General features: G+C 44.5%; 2 protein-coding genes across 3 annotated transcripts in view; one reads left to right on the top strand and one right to left on the bottom strand.

The window, feature by feature from the left end:
• Positions 1-11,419, bottom strand: part of GET1 (guided entry of tail-anchored proteins factor 1) — a 40,975-nt gene extending 29,556 nt beyond the window's left edge. The window contains exons 1-2 of the mRNA XM_075263530.1: positions 11,260-11,419; positions 6,743-6,908 (exon numbers count right to left, since the gene is read on the bottom strand). Coding sequence (XP_075119631.1) covers positions 6,743-6,908; positions 11,260-11,349 — 256 coding nt within the window. The 5' untranslated portion in view covers positions 11,350-11,419. The remainder of the gene's footprint in view (positions 1-6,742; positions 6,909-11,259) is intronic.
• A 464-nt stretch (positions 11,420-11,883) lies between these two features.
• HMGN1 (high mobility group nucleosome binding domain 1) lies at positions 11,884-16,397 on the top strand. 2 transcript variants are annotated; one of them, XM_075263528.1, is made up of 5 exons: positions 11,884-12,157; positions 13,358-13,423; positions 14,221-14,277; positions 14,662-14,790; positions 15,818-16,397. In XM_075263528.1, exons 1-5 carry the CDS (start codon positions 12,143-12,145, stop codon positions 15,860-15,862), a joined length of 312 nt encoding a protein of 103 aa, XP_075119629.1. In that variant the 5' UTR covers positions 11,884-12,142; the 3' UTR covers positions 15,863-16,397. The 2 variants fall into 2 exon arrangements, with proteins under 2 accessions (XP_075119629.1, XP_075119628.1); XM_075263527.1 differs by having other exon boundaries at positions 11,888-12,157; positions 14,659-14,790.
• Positions 16,398-16,640: the final 243 nt, after the last annotated feature.

The raw sequence follows: 16,640 nt of genomic DNA, 5'->3' as shown, positions 1-16,640 counted from the left end.
CGCAACTGCCCGTTGAGGTTTCTTAGGGCAGTCAAGAACATAATGTCCAGGTTGTCCACAATAAAGGCATAATTTTTCAGCAAGGCGGCGACGTTTTTCAGCAGTTGAAATTGGTCCCCGGATGGCATCTACTTGCATAGGTTCTGGGGCCGAACCTGTTTGAGAAGGTGTCTGCATCTTTGGGAGAAACCGTCCCTCAGGTAAATGAGAGAAGGTGCCTGCATCATAATAGCCTCGTCTTTCTCGCTTCCTTTCCAGGAGTCTTTGGTCAATACGGACGCATAACCGTATATACTCCTCAAAGTCAGCTGGAAGATCTACTTTAACAAGTTCATCTTTAACAGATTCAGAAAGTCCTCCATAGAACCGCCATTTTAGTGCGGAGGTGTTCCAGGAAACATCAGAAGCCCAGCGCCGAAACTCTGCAGCATATTCCGCAACAGAGCGTCTTCCCTGGCGAAGATCCCGCAGAACCCCCTCAGCAATGGCGCAACGATTGGGGTCATCAAATACTAAGTCCATTGCTGCAAGAAAGTCCTTCAGATTGTCCAAAATCTCATCATCCTGTTCTAAATAAGGTGATGCCCATGCTTGTGCATCGTCTATTAGCAGGGCAATGATGAACACAACTTTGCACCTATCAGTAGGGAACTGTGAGGAATGCGTAGAAAAAATCATCCGGCAATGATTAAGGAATCCTCGGTACAAGTGTCTCTTTCCACCAAATTTTTCTGGTAGTGGAATCCGGTAAACTTGAGAAGTGGCACTGACAGCAGCAGAATTTGCACGCAATTCATTTACTTGTTCTTGTAATTCAGTGACTTGACTTTTCATTTCATTTAATTGTCCTTGAAGGCCATACACAAGGTTATGCAATTCCGAGATCTGGAAGGCATGCTGTGACAAAGCAGACTCCGCCCCTCCGGCCTCCATGTTGGTCCTGATTATTATGTAACGATGCTAGTTACCAGATTTGGAGTCCAGTTGGTGGGGCAAATGGTACAGTACTTAATAGTAATAAATGAAGGATAAGTACCTCAGAAGTAGAAGAAACCGTGGTCAGACGTTAGCAGGGTTCGGTACACGGGAGGAGCAGATCAATCGTAGTCAGGCGTTAGCAAGGTTCGGTACACGGTAGGAGCAGATCAATCGTAGTCAGGCGTTAGCAAGGTTCGGTACACAGGAGGAGCAGATCAATCGTAGTCAGGCGTTAGCAAAGTTCGGTACACAAGAGCAGCAAGGCAGTGGTGAGGTTCAGGGCAACAGGAAGCAGACAGCCAGAATAATCAGGCACAGGATGGAGTGAGCTGTGAGTTCATATAGGACGGGCTAAACTGTGATTGGCCACAGAACAGGTGATCTTAATAACCCAATTACTCCAACAGAAGAGACCAGACAAGGTAAAGCACAGAACAAAACAGGTTTCCAAATAGTGCAATGGTTAAGGCCGCAGAACATAGTCAGGAAGTCATGGGTTCAAGACCCAGTGAGTTCAGTTCGTGACACTTGGAGGGCTCTGCATGGGTCCTAGTAGTTTGGATCTGAAACCTCAAGTAAATCCAGTTATTCCCTGAATGGAAATGCACTACTTGCAGCCTTCCAGCCTTTCACCAGGTCAAGCTCAGAGAAAAACGCATAATGTTTAAGATTGGGAACATGGGTGATGGATCAACTCTTTTAGAAAAGCAGTAAGGCTGCTTTCACACGGAGTAATGCTCCCCTCATTCTGAAACGTAAATATGTGTCAGAGTGAGCACCATAAAACAGAATCCCATTGACTTCAATGGGTTCGGTCTTACGTGCGCTACCCATTGAACTCAATGGGAGGCTTTTTTACCTATTGCTTTCAATGTGATACGCGTGTATAATCATGGTGTCACCTTGGTCTGGAGGGTGGACAAGGAAACTGTAGGAGCTGCTCGTGCTTGTCGATGCATCAGTCCTCTCTACTGGTGGTAGTAATGGCCTAGAGGGCAGGCAAAACTAATATCCTTCAAGAAGATAGAAGGATCCACAGAACTTGGGTGTGTTAAAAAAATAACCTTTAATCCATCAGACTTTTAAAATTTGCCATAGAAGGCAGACAAAAACAGACTCAAAAAAACATAGTGAATAGATAGGAAAAAACGTGATTAAAACTGCAAAAGCTAAAACTAATATCCTGCTTCTCTCAGTCCAGTGATGAGGCACACTACCCAAAAGTAGCCTCCAATAGCCATTTGATCGGCACAGTGGGGGTGTCATATTTACATCCTATAACGGCAAGACCCAGCATGTACTACGACCACAACCGTAGTCATTTACATATCTGCAAATTGAGTTTTTAGCTATGTGAAACTTCTATCTGGGTGCAGTCCATGTTATGATCTCATTTTTTGGTTAGAAGGGGCTCCTGATCGCTTCATTCTGTCTCCTGGTTTTGCAGATTCTGGATTAATTGACTCATTTCACCATACACCTACAGTACTGTACGTGGTTTCCATGTGAAATGCTCTAGACCTGATGTTTTACTCTCGGCTCCTCCATTGCTGTTATTGAGCGATTGTCTTTCCATCCTAAAAGGACCTTGTCTGGAAGAGGGTGCGCGCCCTGGAATCTGAATACCTTGACAATAAAGTTGATTCACCAAGATGTCCGTGTAAACAAGGGTTATACCTGGTAGTCTGGTGAAGGTGCTCAGGATCAGCAGGAAGCATCATGTGAACATTCTTCTGCTAGCCTCAGGCCAAAGTCATGGAGAAAACAAATAAGGAGAGAGCCCAAGTTTTCTTCTCATATCGAACAGACTGGATCCTTTTACCTGGCTAGACTTGTAATATAAAGCGTTTTCCCATTCTATATATTTATGGCCTATGCATAGGATGTGTTGACTGACTAGTGAGGGTCAGGCTACAAGACCCCAGCAATCGCACATACATCAGTATCGGATTTGGCTTCCTTGGGCCCACCAGAGGAGATGATTTTGAGGGACAAAAAAAATGTCAAGTCCACTTATAAAGTCATCGTTTTTGTAGTTATGATATGGATAATGTGCGGAGTCTTCACATAGGACAGTCGGTCACCCTTAGTAGTGATACGAGAACACTAACAGCTCAGTGACATGTACAGGACATCCTGACACGTGTTATCTCTCATGGAACCTGTATACCTCCATGTCCTGCTGTATCTCACCTCGTATCCAAACCAGAGGTGCCAAAAGGGTCCTAGAGCCTCCGCCAAATTGTATAGTTTCCCCAATAATCTTCTCCTTTGGCTCTATTATTATAATCACTTCCACATGAGCGTATATTTCATATATACCCATTATGGCCAATAAAAAAAAATTAAATTGAAAATAAATAAAATGCAATATTTTCTGTAAGGTGATATTCACATTTGCATCGGAGCCTTCCTTACAGAAAATCATGCACAGATACCCGATGGACGCCATTATAGTCAATGGGGTTCATCAGGATTTGTTTTTCCAATGTGTCCCCCACTTGGACTTCTGAGTTTCGTTTCCTACAATGAGCACAAAGAATATAATCAGATGAATGAGAGTCGTCCATGTATGACAGAGGTCGTGCCGCCATATGTACGGTATGCTGCCATAGATATCTCTGATTTTTCAGAGACCCTTCGTGAAAAAAAAATGTAGAGCATGTCTTATTCCGATGATACAATTTATCTTAAAAGGGTATTCCCATGTACATAATCATATCTATATCTGTAGATAATAAAAAGTTAAACATTTTTGCAAATATAAATAATAAAAAATTCTGCAGAGTTTTAAAGATTTTCTCTAACTATCTTACTGTTGACAGTCTGTTATCTTGATCGGTTGCCAGTGGATATGACCACGAATGCAGAAACTTTCTGTGGTCTGGGACTTGTCAGGAACCCAGCTATGATTTTCTTATTGTAGCTGGGATATCAGGCAGGGACACTACATGTATCAGAAGATATCCCGGCCACAATAAAGAAATCATGGCTGATTTTCTGACCTTAGAAAGTTTCTGCATTGGTGGTCATATCCACTGGCAACCGATCAAGATAACAGACTGTCACCACTAAGAAAGTTACAGAAAATCTTTAAAACTCTGCAGAATTTTTAATTACTTATATTTTCAAAAATGTTTAACTTTTAATTATCTACAAATTTAAAAATAATTATGTAGATGGGAATACCCCTTTAAGGAAACCTTGACAGGTTATACATTAAATAAATTCACAACGACATCATCTATCTAGTACAAAGAACCAGAATTGCTGAAGACTGATAGTTTATATATAGAATAATAATGGACTTTTAAATACATTTAGTTCCAGTCCATGTTATGCTCCAGAGCTGTATTCACAGTTCTGCTGGTTGTTATTGGAAACAGTCACAGTTTGTTCCCAGACAAATCTCTGAGGACATGTTTTTTTTTCATCTCGATGTTGCCCAGTATTAATTGATCACATGTAGGAATAGCCTTAAGAAAGGCTATGCTTCTCCTACCTTTAGATGTCTTCTCCGCACCGCCGTTCGGTAGAAATCCCAGTTTTCGTCTGTATGCAAATGAGTTCTCTCACAGCACTGGGGGCGTCCCCAATGCTGCAAGAGAAATCTCCAGTGCCACCTCCATCTTCTTCAGGAACGGCCTCTCTGCGCGTCTTCCGGAGCTGGGTTCAAACTTCTAGGCCTTGAGCAGAGCAAACTGCGCATGCCCGCGGCCACAAGAAAAATGGCCACTTACAGAGTTAGCTGGTGTAAGCGGCCATTTTCTTGTGGCCTATGGGCATGCGCAGTCGGCGCTGCCCGAGGCCTAGAAGTTTGAACCCAGCACCGAAAGAAGACGTACAGAGAGACTGTTCCTGAAGAAGATGGAGAGTCCTCTCGCAACATTAGGGACCACCCCCATTGCTGCGAGAGAACTAATTTGCATACAGACGAAAACCAGGATTTCTACGAAACAGCAGTGTAGAGAACATATCTAAAGGTAGGAGAAGAATAGTCTTTCTTAAGGCTATTCCTACGTGTGATCGAGAAAAAAATATGATTTTAATGATGCAATCCCTTTAATCATAGACACCATGCGTCACTATTATTGTAGTGTGGTTTCTGTGGCTAGTGATGCTGGTTATAGAAATAACAGTTTATTATTAGGTGCCAGGGGAAGTGATCACAGGGACATTTGCTGACAGTTAACTTTTTGCCTCCCTTCATTATGGTGGTGATGGTAGTCGCTGCCCTTTGGTATGTAAACTAAGATGGTAACAAGGTCGAAAATAAGATGGAAGATATGGGCCATTTGCTCACCATCTGACCATACACATCAGAGGATTATTGGCCAAACCTGTTGATTTCGTCAGGAAGGGCCAACCTCCTAAAGTGAATGGGGGACTGTTGGATTTTTATATATGGGTAGAGATAAGTCACCATCTGACAGTAACTTCTTACGCTGCCCCATTCAGGGCACATGAATGCTCAGCCAAGTGTGCATGTGAATGTCAGAATCAGGTATGTGATCACCAGTATATAAATCAGCTATTGCAAGGTGCAAGAGATTTAAGTGGACAACAGGTCCGTCCACTGTATGGCACTGGTTCTAGTAAACCACTTAGTCGTTCCATTTTCTTGTATACATACACTTGCTTTCCACTAGCAGCTTCCAGCGTCAGGAGGCTGCTTGCAACAGCTGATCTGTATGGGCTCCGGTTGTCGGACCCCCATAAATCACATACTGAAGACCTATAGTGTTGACAGGTCATTAATATGAACATTTCATTTACAATGATGGGAATGATGTCCTTGTGTTCCCACTGCTGCAAATATTGGGAATCCAACCACCCGACCCTTATCTACCACAGGTGTCCTATACTATGGGGGTTTGGCCTTTCCCGCAAAAGTTGGTGTGTTCAGCTGACATTAGTCCAGTGTTTGGCCCATATTAAAGGGGTGGTCTCTTTAAAAGCTCAAAAAGTATGGTTGTAGAGTGTAGTAGGTTTGAACCCTAGAGTGTCTGATCACCAATACAATATACTGCAATACATTAGGATATTGTAAAATCCATTGACTTCTATTACAGGCTACCTCTGGCTTCAATAGGCTCCTGGGTGTTATAGCAACTGATTTCCATCTCAAGCAATGGTATCTAAATACCCACAGATTGCCTCCGATTGTTCTTCTGTGTAAAACACTGGAGTCCTGGTGGGTATGGTGCTTATATGTTTAGGGTCCATTCACACGGAGGAAAACGGTGAGGAAATTGGTGTGAAATTTCAGCAAGGAACCCATTGACGTCAATGGGAGGCTTTTTTTTCAGCGCTGAAATTCCACACCAAATTCCTCACCATTTTCCTCCATGTGAACGGACCCTTCAAGTCCCAACATAAGGGGTTAAATAAGGCAAAAGAAAGTTTGTCACCACCGACACATAGCAGTACAAAACATTAAAAGGGTGTTGTCACTACAGAGATAGTCACAGAGAACCCTAACCCTTGTTCTGTGGCTGTGCATGGCTACCTCCACTGACGTCTATGGACGCAAGCTCAACTTCCCGATTTAGTTTCCATCCACTTCTATGGGACTAATAGAAAGCTGTACTCTGCTATCTCCATCTGCCCCATAGAAGAAAATGGAGAAGTGGTAAGTGGTCAAGCACGAAGGTTTTACATGGGGACTCATAGACCCTACTTCTTGTGATCAGACATCCTATATGCTGTTAGTGGGAACACCTCTTTAATAAAGTATTGAGTATACAGTATATATATATATTACCATGTGTCTTGAGCTTGTCGGTCATCTTGTTAATCTTGCGCTCCAGCCTGGCGTATCTGGCGAACTCATCCATCATACTGATACTGGAGAGCTCCTGCCTCATGTTCTGGATGTCGGACCTCATCTGCTGCTCCTGCTCCGCATCCTTCTGCAGCAGCCGGCACACCTGGACGCAACACAACTATTTTATTTTCAGCTCAAACTCTACCTCTGGTTACTGATGTAGCAGAGTCGGGTTTGTCATTTAGCACAGTTCACCATGATATCACAACGTACGGTCTGGGGCTTTTCAGACTGTAGATACGCCTACTAAATATTCGTAAAGGAGTTGTACAGTTCGCTAAAACACCGACTTATGTTTAAGCTATTCCTCCCACCCTACCAATACACAAGCACACTTGGTGCTTAATAGTTGCTGCAAAAGAATGAAATGCAACATGTCCAATCCTTGTATCCTCGACGTAGGCCGAACAAACATTGACTGAACATCTAATACAGATCAGAAGGTTGTTGAAATAGGAAGGTTTGTCACATTATAGTCTTAAGTGTATGGCCACCTTAAGATACTGTGGCTACTTCTATCAACCATGGGGATCTCAGTGGTCAGACCCACATCCATGCCTTATGAATACCTGCAACACCCCTTTAAAGAGGACCTTTCACCTATTTGGGCACAGGAAGTTCTATATACTGCTGGAAAGCCGACAGTGCGATGAATTCAGTGCACTGTTGGCTTTCCGATCTGTGCCCCGGGTAAAAAGCTATTGGTCCCGGTACCGTAGTGCTTTACAGTCAAAAGGGCGTTCCTGACAGTCAGGCATGTCCTTCTCCACAGCAGCGCCTATAGCGCTGTACAGTGTGAGCGGGGAGGAACGCCTCCTCCCTCTGCTCACAGTGCTCGTCCATAGACAAGTATTATCAGGAGAGGGAGGGGGCGATCCTCCCCGCTCACACTGTACAGCGCAATAGGCGCTGCTGTGGAGAAGAACGTCCCTGACTGACTGTCAGAGACGCCCTTCTGACTGTAAAGAGCTACGGTACCGGGACCGATAGCTCTTCACCCGGGGCACAGATTGGGAAAGCCAACAGTGCAATGAATTCAGCGCACTGTCAGCTTTCCAGCAGTATATAGAACTGCCTGTGCCCAAATCAGTGAAAGGTCCTCTTTAAGGCCATGTTCACACCTATACACACCAATGTATGATGCACATGCTCCATCTGATTGCAGCACGTAAGTAGATAAGATTGTAACAAATCTCATCCAAGGGCTGCAAAAAAATAAAAAAATTTTTAGCGGTGCATATGTTAAATCTACTCAATGTCAACTTTTTCTACAGATTTTTCACAGTGGATTTCACCCTTTGCAACACACGGGGTAAAATCTGCAGCAAAAACCTAGACAAAATCTGTATCTAACACATTCACCGAAAATAGATCTGCAATTGAAAATTTAGGGTACGTGTGAACTTACCCTTAGTGCCTATTCACACAGGTTTTGGCAAGAAATGTGTTGTTTTCAATGGAAAAATCTGCGTTGCTGTTTGTATTGGTGAGGAAATTTTTGCTGTGGGCTTGGAAACCAAATTTGGGTAAGTTCATACGGGGTTTTTAGTTCCGGAACCTGAGGCGGAGGACCAAAAACTGGGTATCCACGACTGAAAGCCGCTGCACCGCACAGGCATCCAGTTGTGCACTCCGCTCTGGATTAGGCCCAATGAATGTGCCTAGTTCAGGGGAGGGAGTGTCTTCAGGCTGAATCGCGAGGCGACTCGGCCTGGAGAATGAGCATCTCGCCGGAACAAACCGGCTCCCGGAAAAAAGACCTGAGCAGCTCCCATTCATTTCAACAGGAGCCGTCTTTTTGGTCAAGATTTTGAGGCAGATACAGCCTCAAAACCCTGACCAAATATCCCCGTGTGAACTTACCCTTACAGATAAGAGTGATACAAGCAGATCACTGACCGAGGTCGCTCTGTGTGCAGATCTATGGCATAGAAAATGGAAAAGCTGCAGCAAATTCCAAAATGCTGCCTCAAATTTTGCAGTGGATTCTGATGGAATTATTTGCCAATGGCCCCGTGCACATGACCATATATTTGATCTGTGTGCTAGCCGATATTACAGACCCATTCACTTCTATGGCTTCATTTACACAGTCGTATTTTTTCGTATCCACTTGGAAACCGCTGCAATAAAAGGAGCCGCTCCTATTCCTGTCTGTGTTTGCGGCTCAGTCTATTCTAATAATAGGGTTCGCTCCACTGTACGGTTTTGTACATGAAGTCTAAAGCCTCATACACACAACCGAGCGTGCGGTCCGAGCCCACTCCTGATGTTCCGTTCTAATGAATATGAATAGGAATCGGAACAAAACACCGGAACAGACTCGGACGGCACACTTAGCCAACACTCACAAAACTGAAAATACTTTTTTTTTTTTAATGGCTTTTCACCTGTCTGGTCCGTTTTTACAGCCGTCCTATATTTACCCATATTCATGGAACCCTCAATGCACTCAAATGTATGAGGGATCCATAAAACTGGCAAAATGGCAAGAAATGGACCTCAGTCATGTGAATCTAGGCTTAGGCTTCGTGCACATACGGAAACAAACTACGGTCATAAGAGCCAGTTACGGGTCTGTAATTGCAGATAATACACAGACCGCTGTTCTCTCTATGTCCCTATACACACAGCCGTAGTTTATACTGATATGTATCCGGGCTGTAGAAAAGAGACGCAAAATACGGAGCACGTCTTATACCCGACTGTCTTTGCAGATCTGTCCATTCATTAGAGTGTAGGGGTCGCTGAAAAACCGGGACAGCACACAGGTAGCGATCCATGTTCATTCTGTTCTGTTTTTACGAACCCAGCGTGTGTACGAAGCCTAACCCTATATTCACACGACAGTGAAAATTGGCCACATGATGAACGGTTTTATAACAGCCGTCTGTGAATGGGGGTCATCACGGATCATCAGTATATACGTCATGCTCTGTTTTGCCCATTTTTTACAGATCCCGCCATACACTGTAATGCTGAGGCGCCACGTTGTTGAAACGCTACTTTTTTATTGCCAATTTTGCTTCGTTCTAAGCCAAGCATGGCTACGAAAGGAAGTTCTTATCCTTCTTCTCAATCCACTCCCGACTTTGGCTAAAAAAACCCCCCAAAGAAACAAAAAAAGCTGCATCCGCAACACGAGGCCTCAGCCTAATGCATGTTTTTGAATCCAGGCTCACATCTGCATTGGGGTCTCAGCCGAAAAACGGTGAAGAGGAAAGTCCTGCACGGAGAACTTTTCTCTCTGCTTTCAATATGAAAACGGTGGAAACCTGAGTTCATATGGAGGAAAATGTAAGTGGAATTCCTCTTCATTTCCCGCTGCCGGCAGTGTCGATGCAGTGCATCCCGCTCTTTATTAGGCTCGGATGAATCGTCCTAATCAGGAGGGAGTCTCGAGCCGCGGACCGCCGGCAAGATCGAGCAGGACGCTTCTTTTTTTCCGCGTCCTGCTGTGATCTCTGCTTCCCACTGAAAACAATGGGAAGCGGATTCCGGGAGGCAAAATCCGACCCCAAATCCGCAACAAATTCCTCCATATGAACAGACCCTTAGAAGACAGGCTCTCCCTCGTTACGATCCCTTGCAAGTGTGAAGGGATAGGCTTAGGGTGCATTCACACGATGTAACACGGCACTGATTCTTACACAATAACTTGTGTAGGGATCAGCGCTGCAAAACAAAATCCCATTGACTTCAATGGGTTCCGTTTAGCGTGTGTAACACATTGAAGTCAATGGGATTCTGCTTTGCAGCGCTGATCCTTACGCGAGTTATCGTGCAAGAACCAGTGCCGTGTTACATCGTGTGAATGCAACCTTAGGCTGGAAAGACACATGCACATTCCAGAAGTGGACCCAGCAGTGAGGAAAAGTCGACGTCCCACCTTTCTATCACCCATTCCCACTCCAAAAACTGCACTGTGTGACCCCTGCCAAACCCAATGCACTAAAAATACACGTCCAGCGAGCCAAATAACAACCTCCCCTCTGCTACATCCACCTAAACCATGACAAAGCACCTAGCATCCGGTGAAGGTCACTGTGTCATGGAGTCCTGTCCTTCACATACACTAAAAGCTGTCTGGTGTGTGTAGAGGCAGTGTATACATCCTATAGACCATGCACAGCCCAGTATATACCATGTAGCACAGTATATGTCGGTATAGGTGCAGTGCACAGCACAATGGTGGCCCTGATGCCTTGTCTTGTGTAATCCACTTGAGGGGGGGGGGGGGGGGGGCAGCCTCCATGTTTGTTTGTACAGCCCAGAGCTGAAGAGGGGGATGCTCTCAGGTCCTCTCTGTATAGGGTTATATAAGGTGAGGAGGGAGCAGAGGGCTCAGGGGGATGTTTTTGTACAGATACCCTATATAATATACGGGCTAGAGGCTAAACCCTGCGCTCTGCATGACATAATCTCCCCCTAGGCAAAGCTTTGGTCTTACTTACTATTGAGGACAAGGCAGGAAGCTGAATTTTAAAGAGATTGCACAGAAAGACAGTGCAGAGCACTAACAACCAGGCACAGCTGTCCGCCATGTTTCCCCGGGATCACATCACACACAATAGCCATCAAGCCAAGCCCCTCCCCCCCGTCAGCCATCACCGGCCGGGAGGGGGGCGGGGACATGACAACTCCGAGCACAAACTACACGGGCTTCATCTTCTATTTTATTTTTGCGCCATTTTTATCCCTCTTCTCATTATTCTGCTGTTTTAGCGCTGAGGAGAAAAGGGGGCGGGGCCGCGATCCCTCCGCCGCGCGCGCCCGGGGGCCAATCAGCGTCCGCCTTTCTATTTACCACAAGCGATTCAAACAAACGTGGAAGACAATGGAGGGAAAGCCGATTTACTATCATGGAGGGGGGGGGACGACGAAAATAAGGGGAGGGGGGCAATGACTAGGATGACTGACAGCCAGACCTACCCAGACAGGTGCTGTGTTATGGTTTAAAAGGCGCTCTTTAGGAAAGCTCCACCAATCAGTAGGGGGTAAGGGGCGGGGATTATGGAGGAAGCCCCGCCCAGCGCGCCCCCCCTACAGCAGGTTGAATAGATAAAGAGGCGGAGGGATCCTATCCGGTTTGAACTAGTTCTCCTGGCTGTGGCATATTAACCGCTTGCGAGCGCCGAGCATCCAGCTAGTTCTTTGTGAGGACTCCATCTGCAGGAGGAGGGAAGGGATTTCAGCGCTGACGCCCGGCTTTTTTTTTTAATTTTTGGCTTCCCCCTATCCTGCAGAATTTTTCTTAAAATTTTTAGGAATTTTTTGAAATTTTTTTCCTCCCCCCTCGTGATCTAAAGCAAGCACAAAAAAAACAAAACAATCGCCATGCCTAAGAGAAAGGTAAGGACGTGACCGGTGTGGTACCGCAGCATTCTCAAGGACAGGGGGGTGGGGGTGGAAAGTGCACTTCTAGCTCAGCCTTTTGTCAACTTTTACCGCCAAAAAATGATGGCTTTTCCACAGCGGCTATTGTGTCCGTCATGGCGCCTTTTTTTGGAGAGTCGTCATGGCGTTGGGGGGAATCAGCAGCGGTTTGTTGTTTTTGTGGTACGGTGTCGCACGTTTAGTTTTTTTTATTTTTATAATGGCGGCGTGAGGGATTTGTGAGGTGATGTTGGGAGGAGGGGGGTGGGGGTTGTTGAGGAAGGAGTAATGGCGCGCAGTGGAAGGAGAAGGGATCAGCAGCCTCCTGTCTTGTTTTCTTCCCGCCCGCCCCGCAGCCCTCGGTGGCGGGTTCTCCTCAGCGCTCTCCACAGCGGACTGGTCAGGTCCGGGCGTTCTAGAACGTTCACGGCGCGCTTTAGCCAATCAGCGGGCTGCGGGAGATGAGCGCCAGCCAATGGGAAGACGCTGTTGCGCGGACGGGCTCGTGACGTCACGGCCCAGTAAGTTTCCCCCTGTGTGTGTGGGTCTTGTATGGCGCTTGGAAGCCGCTGTCTCCATAGATTGGGCATGTTCCACTCGTGCGCACCAGGTGGGGGGAGGGAGGCCAGTGGCTCTTGTTTGTTTATAAGGCAGCTTACATTCTTGCAGCGCGCACACCCCCCTCCTCCTCCCCATTTATTCTTTTACTATGGATCCCATGTCCTTTGGTCGTATCAGCACAGCGCCATCTGCTGGCGGGCACGTTCTTGGAGGACTGAACAATGTTGCAGGGTTGTAGACTGTGGCAAGGCCTGACTGCTATGTAAATGGCGGCTACTCTGCAAGTGTCTGTGCAGGCATAGGTTTACTGAGCACTGTTTTGGTTTTTTTAAAGGAAATCTGCATGCAGATTAAGCGTGCATTGTGGTGTTTGTAGTGATGCATTTGTGTGCATAGTTACGTCCTTGCACAACTTATTCTTTAGCTTATATTTTGTGTCTTTGCTAAACTTTAGGTTGACTGCAATACTAGGGATGAGACTCCTAGATCTGTAGTGTAGTAGATTTGTCCTTCAGGGATTGGAGAAAGCTGGGTGCTAAGCTCTGTAATTGCTTTAAGTATAAATGTACATCACTTCTCCTCTTTTATGAATAACTTCTGTTTTTGTCTGTTTAGGTCAATGCCGCTGATGCTGGTGATGCCAAGGATGAGCCCAAGAGAAGGTCGGCACGGTTGTCAGCTGTAAGTATTTATTTATAGGGTGTTTATGATCTTAATACAGACTTGTATGAGTTACACCTCACACTTGTGCTGTACATAACGTGAATGTGACCAAAGTGTCTAACCTTATGTACAGCTATATCAAACACTTTGTGAAACTACAACTCCCAGCACACAGGCTTGTATACTTGTCTATGTGGTGCTGGAACTCTTACAAAGTAAGTTGACCTTTCTGGGAGTTGTAGTTTCACAAGAGTTTGAGTGCTGAAGGTTGCTGATCCCTTTCTGTGATGATGCAAAGTATTTAAGTTGCTTTTATGATATTGATAACCTAAAGGATAAGTCATAAGTGTTGGTGTGGTTTAGACTCTGCAAATGTTCAGACTTGACAGCATAGCACCATGCATTATATAGTGGCTATACTTGGTATTGCAACTTAGTCACATTCAATTGAATAAGACTGAGCTGCAAACAGTACATGTGACTGATTCACTTGCCTGCACAGTTTAGAACAGGAGATCAGTGGGGTGCCTGCTGGTTTGATATTGCTTTCATGTCCTTATGATAGATAATGTGGAAATGTCATTAATGGAGAGTTTCTACTTCAGGGCTGTTGTGAACCTAACTAACATGCTGGGACTTCTCGCTTCCCAACAGATGTAGTTATGATTGTGCTTTAGGGTAAGAGAAAATCTGGTCATCCAAACTTCACCACACACTGGCCAAAAAAATGTGATTTTACTCTGTTGTGTGACAGTATCATTGAAATCAGTTTGGAGTATCTGGCCTTTATATAACATGGTCTTATCTCTTCACAGAAACCAGCTCCACCAAAGGCTGAACCGAAGCCAAAAAAGGAAAAGGCAGCAGTAAAGGTAAGTGTGTGATGGGGTGGCTGTGGTTTGCCAGTGGGGTGCACAGTGCTAAACAGCTGCTAGTTACCATGAAACTGTTTTGCACTGCAGCAGGTGGTGAAGGACAGGGGTTGACTATCTGTCCCCTTCCCAGCTGTCCTGACACGTGCATTTGTGTCCTTTACATTTCTCATGATCAGTGATGTGCTGCAGTTCAGCCCATAGACTGTATAACATGGAGAGGCAATGGCGGAATATAAACTACTTTAGTTGTGCATCAGCCTGCAGGATGAATGTTTAAGGATACAGAAACCTTTGCAGTCTAAAAATCCACTCCATGTGTCTGACTGGGTTGGTTTCTGTAGCGGCAATCCTTTAGTCACCTTTTCAATCTACTTCTAGGAGAAGTCTGAGGACAAAAAAGTTCCAGCAAAGGGAAAGAAAGGAGCTAAAGGTAAACAGACTGAAGAAGCTAACAAAGAAGAAACTAAGGAAGATCTGCCCTCTGAAAACGGCGAGACAAAAAGTGACGAGGTGGGTCTGTCAGAACGTCGGTCTTGCTGTCTCACTATCGGTGACACATTCCAGCAGCAAGATGGTCGTTGCCTGTTGTGGCTGAGCTCTGGGTACTACGGGCAACACCACAAGTGGCCAGGTCTGATACATGGGGCGTAGGTAGTCACTGACTTATCAACAAGACATCAGTATGTGATGGGTGACTATATACTCTACAGCACTTAATGATGTTGGGAGCATTAACGTAATGTTATATACCACCAACATATTCCACAGCACTTATTCTTTACATTGCACTTATATTACACAGCACTTAAAACCTCATGTTGGGATCAGCAGAGAAGCTACAAATGTTGACGGTTTATATCTCCACAGCACTTATAACTTATTCTGTTCTTTATGTTGCAGAGATTCCTTCCATAGCACTTACAAATGTTGGGAGCAGCAGAGTCATAGAACTTATATAAGGCTAACCTATTGCATAGCACTTATAAATGTTGGTGTTGAGTACCCTTCTATAGCACTAACCTATACCATAGCACTTTTAATTCACTATTTTATATTGCACTGACTTATTCCATAGCACTTAAAAATCATGTTGGTAGAAGCCGTGTAATATAACGCCAACCTATTCCACAGCACTTACCAAGGTTGGCATAGAGTAATATCTTCTAATCCATGCACTTAATAAGAAAAAAGTTGTATGGCACTGCTGTATCCCACAGCACTTAAATTTAGGAGGAGATTGTTTCGAGCCCTTAGTTTGGGCAGCACCTCAGTTTCTTCCAGTGCATTGATTGGTGCAGGGTGCCCACTGCCACTAATCCTATTATATAGGCAACCACTGAGGGTAGTGACTTGGGTATGTGCTGTCCAGACACAGGCCTGGTGGGGTAACTTTTATACTAATACTTACATACTTCTTGCTTTTCCGTACAAACCTGCCATGTCTTAAGCTCTGAATGTGTTCTGTATGGTGTGTAGTAAGGGGCGATTGATTTGACTGCCCACTCTTAAGTATTTTTTTTTTTCTGCTTCGTTGCAGGCCCCAGCATCTGATGGAGGAGATAAGGAATCCAAATCTGAATAACCTACATCTGTTCGAGTCTTTTATCAGTGGTTCCTGTACCTCCCTTGTACAATTCAGAGGAATATTTTTATCAGCTATTTTGTAAATGCAAGTTTTTTAGTAGTTTAATTCTAGAAAACACATTTTTAAAATAGGAGGGAATCCCACCACGTCTTTGTTTTTTTGAGTTTTTAATAATTGTATTTGATGGATTGTTCTGCCCATTTATTCTATACAGTTGTCAATGGTCTGCAGGTTGTAAGTGAATGAAATGATCGAGTGCGGGGCTCTATCCCACTTGGTATTCTGATAAGACGGTTAAATGCGTAAAAAAAAAAAAATCATTTTTTTTGTGACCTAACTCCTGCTATTTTTTAGTAGCGGATTCCCTGACACAAAGTGGGGGCATGGCAACGCCCGGCGTTCCCTGTACGGGCTGCAATGGATGACATAAATTTTTATTTTTTTTTTTAATTTGTCTTAACATTTTAACTGTTCTCTGTACCCATATTGTCTTGCGTACAATTTTTACAACCTAATAAATAAAAAAAGAATCCCCTGGTGTTGGATTTCCCTCTACAAAAAATTGTGTACTTATCTGTGATGTTACCATATTTTTTTCCTATTTTTTTTGGGTAGTGGTATTTTATTTTTTTCATTTCAGTAACTATGTAAAAGTGCTGTGAATCTTTTTGAAAAAAACCTTCGAGTGTGTAGTGAGTGTGATGTGAAGTACTGGGAAGTTATGAAAAAAAAATTCATAAAATTAAAAAAAGCGGTGAAATCGTCGACCACGTCA

This window comes from Leptodactylus fuscus, chromosome 2, assembly GCF_031893055.1.
Source record: "Leptodactylus fuscus isolate aLepFus1 chromosome 2, aLepFus1.hap2, whole genome shotgun sequence".
Taxonomy (NCBI): Eukaryota; Metazoa; Chordata; class Amphibia; order Anura; family Leptodactylidae; genus Leptodactylus; species Leptodactylus fuscus.
This window is presented reverse-complemented; position numbering and strand designations above follow the sequence as displayed.

Bases quoted from the DNA above. Each gene is read 5' to 3' on its own strand.
- HMGN1 (XM_075263527.1), top strand. The intron at 13,424-14,220 runs GTAAGTATTTAT...ATCTCTTCACAG, and splicing joins GGTCGGCACGGTTGTCAGCT to AAACCAGCTCCACCAAAGGC. The intron at 14,791-15,817 runs GTGGGTCTGTCA...GCTTCGTTGCAG, and splicing joins GCGAGACAAAAAGTGACGAG to GCCCCAGCATCTGATGGAGG.